The sequence below is a fragment of the Chanodichthys erythropterus genome, chromosome 4 (genome assembly GCF_024489055.1).
Source record: "Chanodichthys erythropterus isolate Z2021 chromosome 4, ASM2448905v1, whole genome shotgun sequence".
NCBI lineage: Eukaryota > Metazoa > Chordata > Actinopteri > Cypriniformes > Xenocyprididae > Chanodichthys > Chanodichthys erythropterus.
The window spans coordinates 14,610,847-14,626,702 of NC_090224.1; the positions used below are offsets into that span (position 1 = coordinate 14,610,847).

A 15,856-nucleotide genomic window follows, 5' to 3' on the forward strand; every position below is an offset into this window, starting at 1 on the left:
ATATATATATATATATATAATACACAAACACATATCTTAATGCTTAAAGAAGCCGACCTTCCCCAAACATCCAGGAAATTTGCCAAATAATTTCTCGGCATAGGCATTGAAACTGAGCTGCCGCTGCCATGTCGTCACACACCGGAATCAAACCTTTCCACATGACCCTCGCCATGGTTAAATCTGAGTCTGCACTTCCTGTTAAGTATGTTGAAAGGACTGTTAATGAGCGTGTGGAGTTGTACTCTAAGATGATTACAAGCTTATGGGTACAACTATAGCACATGAAGCTGCAGTGTGAAGTTAACCAGATAGCAGACATAAGCTACCACTCATTTCCAACCAGACTAATAGTACCAATTAAAAAATGAAAACCTGGAAGCTATGTAATCATGTATGGATCTTATGAATGGCTAGTTTAAAAGGCAACATTGCAATAAGAATCACTCAAAATGCAAATTTTTTACAAATCCCCATTTATTTAATGAATTCAGATTCAATAATATAAACACAATTAAATATGCGATGCATTACGAACCATGTTGAATAAAAACAGGAGGAAAGTAACGATGTAGTGTCATGGTTCTTAGGCTAAGTTTTGGCCATTGGTAAATTCAGACCAGCCTTGGCTTTTCCCCCTCATCATCAAACAGGTTACTACACACAGCATCATAAAACTTAATATGTGCACTGGTGAAGAGGCCAAAACCTCTCAAACGCTTTAAAATCCTTTGCACCCCAAACAAAGTGCCAAAAAAGTAAAAAAAAAAAAAAAAAAAAAAATCCAGATTTGATTGCTGAAATGTGCCCTGTCCATTGAAATGAAGTGATCCAGTGAGCATGGAAATGTACCATTGGAAAGAAATGAAGAATGAAAAATATTCTGAAAGAAAGTAACAGTTGGTTTGGAAGCAGATCATATCGCAATGCTTTCTAATGAATGTCTGCCCTCATCTCTTTATCTTTTGGCAAGTTTATTCTATGAAATCAATATCCAGTTTAACGGGAAAAAAGAAAACTTCTTGGCTATAAGAAAATGCCCCCCTGAAATGACAACCAAAACAGACAGATGGCCATACACTACTTGAAATTATTACATACAATATTATTTGCACACAGAAACAAAATGGTGTACAATCCAAATATATACTATGGCATTCGGAACAACAATTTATAGGGAAAACATTTGGCAACTAATGTAGGGTTTCTAAAAGTAACCTGACTACGGTCGAGTCCATCACATTGAACACAACGGGCATTTCCTTATTGCTAAATTCACGAGTCTCTTGCAGATCCAAAATTTCACAATGAAGTTTACACAGTGCATCGTTTCAATCAGAAAATGTCATACACAATCTCAATATTGATATTAAAAATAAATAAGATCATTAAAAATATTTGCGTTTTGTTGTCATATGCCCTAAGAGCATGAAGAAAGCATAGGTTTGCTCCATGATTTGACATAGCGTTCGCCAAAAGTAGGGTTGATCCCATTTCAGCCCCTATGAACAAATTAAAAATTCACATTTACAGATATTCTTGCTTTTGCAGTAAAGTAGCCATAAGGGCTGAAGCCATTAGAGTTGCATTAGAAGCCTCCTATGAAGGTAGTAGGAAAAAAAAGTGCATAGGAAAAAACAAAACAAAAAAAACTTTTCACCAGCATATTCAAGTGTTTTGATTTTAGGGAAATGAACGACCATTGCACACGGCTTGGAATACCAAGCACGGCACGTTAGCTGACATTTGAGGCGTCTGCCTTGGCTTTGGTCAGAAAGGGTCATTAGGCAGCTATGTCTTGCCATTTGCGTAAGATTGACCGATTTGATCTTTAACGAAATGCAGTATAATGAAAATGTAACAGATGACTGCAAACTTCAAAATGAAAAACTCCCATCTAAAGAAGCGAACTAAAAAAAAAGGTGCCATGTTATGGCTCCACTTTTGGATGAAGAGAAGTGGGAGGGGTTTTGCACACGTTCCTATGCTGTATAGTAGAGGCATGCTGTTATTGCTTTGCATGCACTCACATGGTCATTCCACTCACATCCATGCTTCTAACACAAAAAAACAAAATAAAAAAAATAAATAAATAGCCAAAACCAGAAAGAAACACCCTAAAATTAAAACCCACTTCCCTCCTGGAGCACTGCAAAACGGCACCAGTCTCATAGCTTTTGGAAATGAACATGTGGTTACAGACAGACATACACACCAATGGAGACACAGATTAAGTGAGATTGGCTTCCTTGTCTTTTGGCAAACAGTCACTCGTTTGCAGTGGGTCAGAGTCAGGGTATGATGCAGTGGCACAGTTCAGTCCTGGTGCCATGATGCCCTGCGATCAGCGTATTACATCAGGGGCCTTAGAGTCCGTCAGCAGGACCCCCTCTGTGATGACCGGGACCAGGCAGGTGGCTCATTTCTGGGTGTTGTACACGGACTGGCTGGCTGCGAAATGCATGGACTCTGAGGTGTTGATGGTGGAACTGGGCTGAATCAAAATAGGGACATTTGAGCCTATGAAATGGACAATAAAGGACAGAATTAGGATGTGAATATCATGACTTCAATTCTTTAGCAAAACTACAAAGCAGCGGTCAACCGATTTGGACTTTGGACAATGTCAAGAGCAGAGTAGTCAATATAAATACAGATATTATCTAAGAATTTAACAATCTTTTCACTTTAATGGCAATGAAAAGGTTATTAGTTATTGAAATGCCTTATTTCCAAAAATGTCACTTTAATAAATTCATTGGCATTAAACAAATTTGAGTCTTTTTTTTTTGCAAAAACATCGTTAAGTCCACCTCTTTGGACAACAAGACAGTAAAACATCAGTTTTACAGCAGCAAAAGGAGCACTGTTGTGTTTATGGGCCAAACGCTAGGATTTAGCAGATTTGAAGTATTTGATGAACATAATATGCGTGGAGAGCATTTGCTCAATATCATCTAATTTTTGACAGATGGCGTTTAGCAGCTTTTGCATCTGAACTCATAAAAATTAAATTATATTAATAAAAATATGAAATTTGCAGTATCCATCACTCATTGATTGGTGGTATCATGCTGTTTTTATACTACCAAGAGAGAAGAGGGAACAACCACTTCTGTTCATCTTCCAAGTCGACAGAATTATCACCAGGTGCCTATCTCAAAATAGTCCAAATTTCAGCTGACATATCGGTCCACCAGTACTATTAAGTTGTGCATGCATTCATGCAGATAGACTATTTGTTTCTGTTTTGCATGAAGCCATCAATTTTGAGGATTAGACAGCCAGATGGACAGAACATACAGTTTTACTGAGATGCATTACCAGTAGGTTTTATGGGACGATGAAGGATATGTGGGTTTTCCAAGCAGGGAATGTGCACACTAGGCCTACACTGTTTTCTATAGTGGATGCGGTTTCTTGGTAATATGTCCAAAGGTGGACACAGCTCTGCTCCAAGACACGTACCTCCCTTCCCTGATGCAGCTCTTCCAAATCACCGTCCTACTAAGCGGTCAAGCATCCATGTGCAGCAAAAAATGAAATTAGAGAATTTCTTAATGCATTTGTTCATTATAATTAATCACTCCGGGCAAAACATTAAAAATGAAAACAAAACACTCTGTATACCTTGTTAAAATAACAGAGAGCAAAAGAAAAAGAAGTGTGACACGAAACAGTGGTGAGATGGTAAAAAAGGCTATACATAGAGATGTGAGGTGAGATGAAGATGACATTGCTGAACAGATGGTTGCGCTGACAGGCCAGCGGTGCCTCAGTGCGAGACGGCTCGTGTTGATTGCATTTCTATCGATGAGATGAACCTGCTTTGACAGCTTTGCTTTATGCTGACGCAACCGTCCCAACAGAAATCCCATTTCCTGCTGACTCATCCTCGCACTCACTGACAGATCCTAAGATCCTCTAACATAGTGGTTTTAATGCAGGATAATAATAATAATAAAAATAATAGTAATAATTTAGTATTATTATTACTACTACCAATTTAATTATTATTAAGAATTGTCCTTTATTTTAGACAGAATTCCTCATCAATAATTACATGTGTGTTACAAAACACATTATGCAGTAATGCTTAACCAGCCCGCCATAGTCTAATCTTTGCCGCTACAGTTTCATAATGAACTGAAAATAATTAAAAACTTTACATAATAACATTAAAGGTCTCTAACGGAGTTTTGTGCCATTGCTTTGACAAAGTATATGTCAAAATAATATCGAAAGCGTGATATGGCATTGTGCCCTTATCAAATCACAAAAGACTGTGACTAAATAACTATATGTGTTTGCGCTGCATTTCAAAGTGAAGTGTGCACTTTGCTCACACGATTAGCTTGTGACCCAGTGTTTTCCGCATCTCAGAACGGCTCAGTTCACAGTGAATGAATGCAGTGAACTTCATCTCTGCATGTGCTGTGAGTTTTAACTTTGAAGGGTTAGTTCACCCAAAAATGAAAATTCTGTCATTAATTACTCACCCTCATGTCTTTCCACACCCGTAAGACCTTTGTTCATCTTCAGAACACAAATTAAGATATTTTTGATAAAAGTCAATGGCTCAGTGAGGCCTCCAATGCCAGCAAGACAATTAACACATTCAGATGCCCAGAAAGGTACTAAAAACATAAAACAACAGTCACTATCATACTACACTACAGTGGTTCAACATTAATGTTATGAAGCGACGAGAATACTTTTTGTGCGGTAAAAAAAAAACAAAACAACAACTTTATTCAGCAATATCTAGTGATGGGCGATTTCAAAACACTGCTTCATGAAGCTTCGAAGCTTTACGAATCTTTTGTTTCAAATCAGTGGTTCGGAGTGTGTATTAAACTGCCAAAGTCACGCCCCCTAGTGGTGAACCATTGAAATTTCGAAACACTTATGACTTAACGAAGCCTCATTTACTGAAATCACGTGACTTTGGCAGTTTGGTACGTGCTACCACTGATTCAAAAGAAAAGATTTGAAAAGTTTCGAAGCTTCATGAAGCAGCGTTTTGAAATCGCCCATCACTAGATATTGTTGAATAAAGGGTTTTTTTTTTTTTTTTTTTTTTGGCGCTTCATAACATTAAGGTTGAACCACTGTAGTCACATGAACTGTTTTAAATATGTTTTTAGTAGCTTTCTGGGCATCTGAAAGTGTTCATTGTCTTGCTGGCAATAGAGGCCTAACTGAACCATCGGATTTCATAAAAAATATCTTAAATTGTGTTTCAAAGATGAACAAAGGTCTTACGGGTGTGGAACGACATGAGGGTAATTTGACGACAGAATTTTCATTTTTGGGTGAACTAACCCTTTAAATTTAACTTTAATCTTCCAGGAGCATGCCCCTGGACCCCCTTAGAGGGACCACAGTCTCAAAATCCTATGGGACTGTTATAGTTAAGTGTTTCCTTGAAACTACACACTATTATTCCATTTTCTGGAATTATAGTGCAAAGTATTACAACAAGCACATTAGGTAAAGAATGCACTGAGGAAATTATAATCAGACTGCTCTAAAATACTGAAAACTGCACTAATACTAAATAATTCATAACAAAATATTATACTATTTTATATTATTATATATAGTATACAGTACTGTTCAAAAGTTTGGGGCCAATAAGATTAAGCTTTAGAAAAAAGCCTCTTATGCTTACAAATGCTGATTTATTTTTCTCAAAATATAGTAAAAACAGTAATATTGTCAAAGAGTATTACAACAATATTCTTTGAATAGAAGTTTAAAAAATAGCTTTTATTTAAAATTGAAAATATTTTGTAACATTGTAAAAGTTTTTTACTGTCCCTTTGATCAATTAAATGCATCCTTTTTAGCTTCTTTAAAATATATTTCTTAAAATATATTTACTATATTATTATTATAATATTAACAATTATTGTTATTAATTATTGCATTATTAATACAATTAAGAATGCTAATCAATTAATATATTAAATATTAGAAAGTTATTCATTTCTCAGCTGTTTGGTCTGGCACTAACATGAACTAAAGGGTCAGATGGTGTCCTTCCACCTCCTGCTCACCAAACTCCAAAATCTACAGGAGGTTCAAAGTACTTGGCAGAAAAAGGCTCGGCCTGACAACATGCAAAACAAGGACATCCACAGCACACACATGCAAAGCTTTAGGTTCATGCATGGGCCTAGTAAAGCAAACACAACTCAAGATCTCCAGATCTGTAATGCAAGTAACTGGCTTTAGGTTTCAGTTCACTGCATAAAGTTCCTTAAAAAGGAAAACATTTGATCTACTTAATGAGCTCAATGAGGTCATCAAAATGTTGGGCCTTACAATGTTTAATAAAGTCTGAAAACCAGATGCAATGACTAACTCGAAGCCTTTGTAACAGCAAACGCAAACATCAAATGTGGCACAGTAATCTAAATGTTAGTAAAAGACAATGATGTGAATCGTGGACAAACACAGGGTTCTGTAGGTAGACATTCACAATGGAGTGACTCATGCTGGCGATAAATATTCATCTTACAAGTCATTTTGAATCCGGTAAAGTTTCATTGCAGATTTCTTGACCAGGACTAGGTATAGGCTGGACAATAATTATAGTTTCACCTGTCGAGTAAAAGGGAAACCATTATCTGGCATTACAAGTCACATGAAAGATTTCATTGTAATGTACTCTCTCACAGCTGTTAGGATGGCCAAAAAATTGGTGGTTTATACCTTTAAATTGAACCTTTAAACATGCAAACATCATTTAAATTCACTTACTACACATTAAGGGCAATATCTGTATGATGTACTTGGTTTATGTATAAAAAAAATGGTAATATTCATAAATATAAAAGATGGCACTTTTTAAGAATAACAGGAAATGTAAATAAAATCACAAAAATTAGAGTATTATTCAATATTACAGGATCAAACCTGTAACGTGCCAGTATTTCTTTTCTACTTAACTTGACTGTCATTCATTTGCTAGTGCTAAATTTAGACAGCTAAATTGACCAAACACCTTGTGCTTGCACTCTATAAATAATATAAAAGCTATATTAGCATCAGGAAGACAAGAGGCGCTCAATACCCAATGTCCTAGCTGACTGATGCATATGCATCTTGAATGATCAAAGTCAAGTGAAATGAGTCCTGTCTCATTTGACACTTCATTAAATTCAGCATTAAACAAAAAGATAAACTGCACACCTTCAGGTCATTTCAAACACAAGATCACACCAGAATACAGGACTGGACTATTAATATAAAATGTAGTGCAACATTTGAAGATGATGGGTGATCTGAATATTCAATTTAATATGAATCTGTGGCAATCAATCTTCCATGTCCTCATTGATATTTTTTATCTCATATTTAAAGGACTAGACATGAGAAAAGCACAATTCATCCATCAGAACTGATTATACTTGACAATATCAAACTTATTCTTAATTTTTTCAATTTGTTATGATGTTGAAATCCCCATCTCCAAGTATGAGCATTAATAATAAACAACCCTCAGAGGACAACCTAACAAAAGAACTGACATCTATATATGCAAAATCAGTTATAAATAGCTACATGTTTATTTTTTTTGCTTCATCTGTTAAATTTGTTCCTGCTGTTCACGCCACCTGAGCAACATCACGTGTCTCTACCGAGATGTCAGACACCTCCTCAACTGCGGATGAGGCTTTAGCAAAGACTATCTAGTCTCCCCTTGTAAAATAGACACTTTATATAGTTAGCAGTGTTGGATATTAATAAATGAATTCAATGGATCTAACTATATAACTGCAAATTATCAATTTCAATTATGTCTGCCTATAAGTTTACATATTAAAAAAAGTAAAATTATACTCCATTTTGGGTCAGTAAGATTTTTTTTTAATTCTTTTATTCAGCAAGGATATATTATATTGATCAAAAGTGACTGTAAAAACATATGTAATGTTACAAAAGATTTTTATTTCAAATAAATGCAAAAATATAAGCAGCAAAAACATGTGATAAGAAATATTTCTTAGAATAATTTCTGAAGGATCTCGTGACATTGAAGACTGGATTAATTACTGCTGAAAATGCATTTTAACATATTCAAATAAATATTGTAATATTACTGTTTTTACTGCATTTTGATTAAATAAATGCAGCCTTGTTGAGCATATGAGATTTCTTTCAAAAATATAAAATCGTACCAACCCCAATCTTTTGAATGGCATTTATAGAAATACTTAAATCACAAACTGCTGAAAGTAATAACTTGCAGTTTAATAATAGCTTGATTCTGTAGCCATTCTGACAGATTAAGTAAGTTCATTCAGTGAAAGATTCAAATAGCTAATTCTTTTGTCCGATTCCCAACATCAAACTGTCAGATAAACAATACTTTAGTCATCCATCTAAAAGAAGAGTGTTATTAGAGTCAGACCAAAAGATGCTCCCCTTCCCAACAAACTCAAGGCTCACCTCCTCCATCCTGCTCTGCTTTGATCTGTGCCTCCAGGTCTTCTGGGTCCACGTATTGGTAGTTCTCATCCTCCTCTGGTGGTTTACACTTTCCACAGCAGAAACAGCAGCAGCAACAGCAGCAGCAACAGGAGAAAACGGCACAGCACATGACCGTAGCCTGCGGAAAGGACACAGACCTCAGATCATAGATGGCTCTCTCAGAAAGGCACATGTTGGAAGCTTAATGCCACAAGTTAGCAAGATGCTACCACCAGCTACTACTCTGTCCTAGTCGGTCAGTCACTATCATACTAGAAAGTTCGAGTAGCTTTTTGAATGCTCCCAAGCTGAAATACGAGGAAAATGATTGGCAAAAAACAAAGCACATCAGCATTTATTTATAGCTTTGTAGATAAAAAGATGCATTTTGATCAGGTTCAGCTGTCTTGCTTTGTGCATTAAAACTATTTGAGAAAATGACTGCATGTGGATCAAAAGCCACTATCATCTGTAAAGTAAATTCAGAACGTAGCATCTCAAAGAGAACAAAGCTTGCTAAGTAACGTGACGTCTGTTCTCCTCAGATTATGGTAGTGGTTTGGAGTGACACCAATTTCCTTCTGCAATCATTCTGCTCTTTTTTTTTTAATTCCAGGTTTTCCATTGCCCACTCATCTCTTCTGATCACAAAAACCCAGAATTCATGCAGTCTGTATTGTTTATTTTTGATTGCCGTCTTTCCAATAATATTTCACAAATTCTATCTTAGAAAACAGATTTTTAAACAAAAAATTTTCGTGCTAGGCAAAATCACGCAACTCCTTATTTCATCAGAACTGCGTCTCTGAGTAATGTCACCACAGAAAGTCAGTAGAAGTCAACACATTGAGTTTACAGTAAAAACAATCAGCAATGAACCTTTTTCATGCAGCTGTAAATAAAACCTCTGTTTATGCGGAAACGAGCTCTCACCTTGAACCACCACTTTGACATGAGGAAGTAGTATTTGACACTCTCTTCTCCAAACTGCTCGGACACGTAGAGCCCCATGGAACCATACTCATCGTAGATTTTGCGCTTGGTCTCATCGGTGAGGATTGAATTGGCATTGTTGATTTCTTTGAACTTTTCTGCAGCTTCTGGGTTGTCTGGATTCTTGTCTGGATGGTATTTCAGAGCTAGTTTTCTTTAAAAACAAAGAATTTCTTAACATGAATCTTGTGTAGAAACCCTGTTTGCAGAACAAACAACTCAATTGAAATGATTAAGTTAGTTCAACTTAAATCTGACTACACATCTATAATAGGCTTGTTAAAAATAACACGTAAAACAGACAGATAGAATTTTGGCTAATGTATGTTTCTGTCAATGGATATGCATTCTGACTTCCCAATACATTACAACAACAAAGTCGCGCAAAGTCACTTGGCTGCAGTTAAATTTGCATTTCAGTGAATGACACATACACACCAACAGTTTAGGCTAGGGCTCCACAATATATCATCATTAAATAGAAATTGCGATATTGCTTAGTGTGATTTTCAAATCACAAAGGCCATGATTTAATTATAAAAACTTTGTTTTGTAAACGAGGAACAGTGTAACGAAGAGTTCGCAAAGAAGCTTTTGTTGAAAGATGAATCAGCCAACTGTATTGAACCTGAAAGCAGATGCATCACAAACCGCAAGTAAATGATTTCATAATGTGTAATTTGTCTGTAAATGATGGATTTATATGAATAATGTTTTGCAAACGCTTACGTGCAATACCAAGGGGGCACTGATGCTTTTTTCTATTCAACGACTTTACTGACAAGACTTAAAGGAGTCGCCCCTTAAAAACGTATTATTTCAGACAGAGTCAAAATGAAAATAATAGTTTTTCTGCATAAATATTTGAAAAGTTTGGTTCCAAAACGCAATAAACGAAAAAAATTGAGTTTCTGCCAAAATCAGTATTGTATCTGGTCGGTATTGAAAAGTCATTTATTAATTTTGTGCAAAATGCGATATCTGTCGTGTTATTCTGTCATGTTTTCTCCCTTTCTTTCCAAACCACGACAAATGCCAGTCTCCCTTTACACATGCACCATTACACGCACTGTAAACAGTAATGGCAGCTCTCTGAATACACCCGGCATCCTGGCTTTCCTTATCTACTTTGTGTACATAAATGTAATCATTTATGTGAGGAGATTGAGAAGATGAGGCACTCGAGTAATTTATAACATTAACAAGATGACTCGCTGAATTCATTTTGGGAGTGACGACTGAATGTATTTTTAGTCAAATGCCTGTATAAAAGATTAGTACTGACTGAGTTCAGAGGCTGTCATATATGTGAATCAACTTACTTTGTGTATTTTCAATATAAAAACATAACTATAATAATTTTGAAAAAAAAAAAAAAAAAAAAACGTGTCATGGATTTATTGCATTTTGGGAAAAATAATAATAATACGGTTTTATAATAAAGATTTGATTTTTTTTATGTTTTTATAACCAAAAGGTGCTATGTGAAAGTTTGAAACAGAAAATAGTGTTTTTCATCTGGCCACTTTCTTGGTAAAGAAAACACAGTTTTACTCAAATGAATCAAAATGGATTTATAGTGTTTTGGAACCAAACTCTTCATTTGTTCTTTTGTGCAAAAAATGTATTAACATTATATAAGTGAACTTCAAGGAACATAAAGTAAAAAAAATAAAAAAATCCATGTAATGACAAGGTTTACTGCACCTGTAGGCTTTTTTAATGTCCTCTGCTGTGGCCCCTTTCTCCAATCCCAGCACCTTGTATAAACTGTCCCCTGTGGTGGACATCTTCCTCTGAGGCCTGTCAGAGGACGGCTTGGCATCTGCCATGATTCAATGCTAAAGAACAGCAAAACAGACAGAATTATGCATTTAAAAAATTCATTGCATCCAATGGGAGCTACTCTTCAAACTCTTCTGCAGCAGCTCATTGTTGACACATGGAACAATGTACACAGCCAAAGCAAGCAGAAAGCACTCGGCTCTATTTTAACAACACACTGTGTGGATACAAGGTGTGTCGAAGGTGAATTCTGTGTTCATGTTGAAATAACAGGTGCGGATTTCGGATGTTTATCGGTAATCCATCTGGAAATTACTTAAACACTACTAAGAAAACATTAATGAGATGTTTGCTCTCATAATCATAGGATATGTACCAGCATGCAATGGTGGGCAGCGCAATGGCTTCCCCCATTCTCATAACGCCTGCTAAAGAAGATTATGTTTTGCTGATCTCACAGATTACAACTCCACGTTGACAAAGGCAATTAGACGCTTGTACGCACATGACACCTTTCCTGATCATGAAAGACTATTTTAAGTGGTTTAAACACTGAACATGGATCCTTCTCAGACACACCTTTCTGAACCACATCCTCACACCACTATTGTGAAATTAATGCTTCTGGCAACAACACACATTTCTTAGTAATTTATGTTACAAAAGAGTTCCATTTCAAATCAATTCTGTTTCGACATCTCAATTCATCAAATAATCCTGAAAAATAATACATCATGGTTGCCACATACACAAAAAAGCAGCACAATGGTTTTCAACATTGATAAGAATAAATGTTTCTTGATTTCTGAAGCATCATGTGACACTGAAGACTGGAGTAATGATGCTGAAAATTCAGCAAAATACATTAATAGAAAAAAATTATTTTAAATTGGTAAAGTTGTAATAATATTTCAGAATATTGCAATTATTGAATAATATTGCATTTTTGATCAAATAAATGCAGTCATGGTGAGCATAAGATACTTCTTTCAAACATATTTAAAAACTTGCCAACCCCAAACTTGACTTATATTTTGTGTATTTTTTATTGCAATATGGGGGAGTAAGTCCCGCCTTCTAAATAAAAGAGCCAATCGCCGATTGGTAAAGTCATCGCGTCACTGCAACTGCCAGTAGAAGCTTGTTGCTATAGAAACAGTCAGTGTTCAGAGACGCGCACTTAAAAGGTGCCCTAGAACCAGTTTTTACAAGTTGTAATATAAGTCTAAGGTGTCCCCTGAATGTGTCTGTGAAGTTTTAGCTCAAAATACACCATAGATTTTTTTCAAATTAAATTGCCTATTAACTATGCAGCGATTCAGGCTGCGGCCCCTTTAAATCACGCGCTCCCTGCCCCCTGAGCTCTTGACTATAAAACAGTGCATTTACAAAGTTCACACAGCTAATATAACCCTCAAATGGATCTTTACAAGATGTTCATCATGCATACTGCACGCATGCGTCGGATCATGTGAGTATAGTATTTATTTGGATGTTTACATTTCATTCTGAATGAGTTTGATGGTGCTCTGTGGCTAAAGCTAACATTACACACTGATGGAGAGATTTATAAAGAATGAAGATGTGTTTATGAATTATACAGACTGCAAGTGTTTAAAAATGAAAATAGCTACGGCTCTCGTCTCCGTGAATACAGTAAGTAACGATGGTAACTTTAACCACATTTAACAGTACATTAGCAACATGCTAACGAAACATTTAGAAAGACAGTTTACAAATATCACTAAAAATATCATGTAATCATGAATCATGTCAGTTATTATTGCTCAATCTGCCATTTTTCGCTGTTGTTCTTGCTTGCTTACCTAGTCTGATGATTCAGCTGTGCACAGATCCAGAAGTTAATACTGCCTGCTTTTGTGTAATGCCTTGAACATGGGCTGGCATATGCAAATATTTGGGTCATACATATTAATGATAATGTGTTATGTTGAGACTCGCCTGTTTTTCGGAGGTCTTTTAAACAAATGAGATTTACATAAGGAGGAAACAATGGTGTTTGAAACTCAATGTATGTCTTTTCCATGTACTGAACTATTGTTATTCAACTATGCCAAGATAAATTCAATTTTTGATTCTAGGGCACCTTTAATGAAATTTAATCGCATTCGCAAGCATGGTGAACAGCTTTGGAGAATTGAATGTGTTCACATTCCCCAACCTAATACTATGTATTTTCAAATACATAGTATTTGAAAAAAAGTGGGCGAATAGTCCCCGGATGACCTGCTACTTCCAGTGAGATTCTATAGTGTGCATTTGCTGGACACTTTACTATCCCATGAGGCTACAAGAGGGGATTTATGAATGAAGGTGAAGTGACACAACTGACGCTGGTAGGTCACATTATAAGGACAACATTGCGGATGTCTGTTCAACAAAAATCTGGCAATTAAACACCAAGGTAATTTCTACAGAACAGACTTGCACCTTTTACAGAAGCTTTAAAGGTTACTTTTTTTTTTTTTGAGAAAATGGGATTTTCGCATTCAAAGTCTACTGCTACACTCTATTCCAGTCTTTCAAAGTTGCAAACCCCTAAGCCACCACAAGCTTAAAATAATTCCATTCAATCATTCATTCAAGAAAAGTTTAGAGCCAGTTAAGAGATGATCACACAACCAGAAATATAATAATAATCCTGGTAAAACAAGCATAAGATAGAGTTACATCTTATTAATTAAAGGATGCATACACTAGAAAGCTAAACGATCACTCGTATCAAACTGCAGCTGTGCGAGATTCAGATGAACCTCTGTTCATCAAGCTGTAAGCTTATCCCAGGCTTAACTCTACTACAGTCAATGTATTTCGGATGGATCTAGCAACTGTGCCAACATCTAATGAGAACGAACACTAATCACACAGGTCACTTTCTTCCAGATGATGACAACTGGCTCAATGCTCCTAAATGAACCAGTCTGACATGACGAAGCTGACACTACTTTATTCAAACCTAATGCATCATACACCAATACTCAATGGTTAGAAACTTGAGCAACAAAACCTTTAAAAGTCAAGGAAGCTAATAATAATAACAGCATGATTTTTATAAATCTGTTAAACATTTGAAGACACAGATGACTTTGGGAGTCCTAATCTCGTTGTAATACCTAGTACATCACTATAAAGCTGCTTTGACGCAATCTGCATTGCAAAAAGCTCTATATAAATAAAGGTGACTTGACTATATTCAGCAAAAATGCATCGAATTGCTCAAAAGCACCAGTAAAGAGATTTATAATGCTACTAAAAAATTATTTTTCAAATAAATGCTGTTCCTTTGAGCTTCTATTCAATCCTGAAAAAAAAAGTATGATGGTTTCCACAAAAAATATTTAAGAAAGTGATTGTAAAGATATTTATGAAACAAAAGCAGCACAACTGTCTCAACATTGATAATAATAATAATATTTTTTGAGCAGCAAAATCAGCATATTATTAGAATGTAAATAAAAAATAATTATTTTATATTGAAATAATATTTCACAATATTACTTTTTTATATCAAATAAATGCAAAAGCAGAAGATATCTGTAATATGTTAAATGCTTTCATTTTAACATTTGGCTTAAAAGTTAGTGACAGTGGGTGATGTAGTCCATGACAATTTATTATATGCACTGCAGCATGAATTAAAAAACATAATAAATATGTACGCAAGTTTCATTTGCACACAATTGGGCCTGACATCAATGTTCAATCTACTGCGATTCTCTCTTGAGGGGCTACTGATAAATGGTCGACTTGGTCGAACTCAAACACACTGTTTAGTAGTAAATTATTACCTCCATCTCTCAAAAACCAGGTAAACATGTGGCTTGTCCCTATTAGGTAGATATATTCACCAAGCAATAGATCAAATATGACACTACTCAAAACAACAAAAAACAACTGTTTGTAATGAAGCAGAAAACTATTTATTAGAAATACCAACGACATCCTTTGCTCAACTTTATTGGCTTTCACAATAGTTCAACATTGCAATAGATCTGAACAAAAACACGAGTTAACTCTCCACAACCACATCTGGGTTGAGTCTTGTGACGTCATGTGTCCATTGATAAGGTTTATTTTGATCCTGTCGAGGATATGCATCTGAGGTATTATCATAGTCATCATATTTACATTACTTGTTGGCTGTTGTAACGGGCCAGTGTCCTTGTAAAACTATAATCCAGTCTTAATCCAGTACAGATTACTATCCACTTCAGACCCTGTGTTTTCCTTCACTCTTCACAGTTTAACCATGACCTGTTTGGGTTGACCTGTACAACAGCTACTGGAAACAATATCTAAAGCTCAGTTAACACAGGTAAACATGGGGTTTATTCATCTTTATTCAGGATTATTGATATATCTGGACGGATCTGTGAAGAAAGCACGAAATTCGACCATTTAATTCATACCTACTGTCAACAATACCACACTGAATATAAAACCTCCAGCAAATTTACATCCATAACACAGCTAATATTAAATTCATACACGATACTGACTGGTTTATAGGGTCATTATGAATTTGCAATTACTTTTATCGATGAAGCAAACGGCTGACTAGGCAGTTAGCATTAGC

General features: G+C 35.6%; 1 protein-coding gene and 1 long non-coding RNA gene across 5 annotated transcripts in view; one reads left to right on the forward strand and one right to left on the reverse strand.

The window, feature by feature from the left end:
• Nucleotides 1-176: 176 nt before the first annotated feature.
• Nucleotides 177-15,856, reverse strand: part of dnajc5ga (DnaJ (Hsp40) homolog, subfamily C, member 5 gamma a) — a 16,749-nt gene continuing 1,069 nt past the window's right edge. Inside the window, exons 2-7 of one of the 4 annotated variants that reach the window (XM_067384234.1) lie at nt 11,182-11,315; nt 9,415-9,628; nt 8,461-8,620; nt 6,527-6,609; nt 3,469-3,504; nt 177-2,520 (exon numbers count right to left, since the gene is read on the reverse strand). In XM_067384234.1, coding sequence (XP_067240335.1) covers nt 6,530-6,609; nt 8,461-8,620; nt 9,415-9,628; nt 11,182-11,306 — 579 coding nt within the window. In that variant the 5' untranslated portion in view covers nt 11,307-11,315 and the 3' untranslated portion in view covers nt 177-2,520; nt 3,469-3,504; nt 6,527-6,529. Of the gene's footprint in view, nt 2,521-3,468; nt 3,508-6,526; nt 6,610-8,460; nt 8,621-9,414; nt 9,629-11,181; nt 11,316-15,856 lie in introns of all 4 variants that reach the window. The other 3 variants (XM_067384232.1, XM_067384233.1, XM_067384231.1) reach the window with 3 other exon arrangements.
• Nucleotides 11,331-15,856, forward strand: part of LOC137019135 (uncharacterized) — an 8,084-nt gene continuing 3,558 nt past the window's right edge. The window contains exon 1 of the long non-coding RNA XR_010894967.1: nt 11,331-15,595. This is a non-coding gene — a long non-coding RNA (uncharacterized lncRNA). The remainder of the gene's footprint in view (nt 15,596-15,856) is intronic.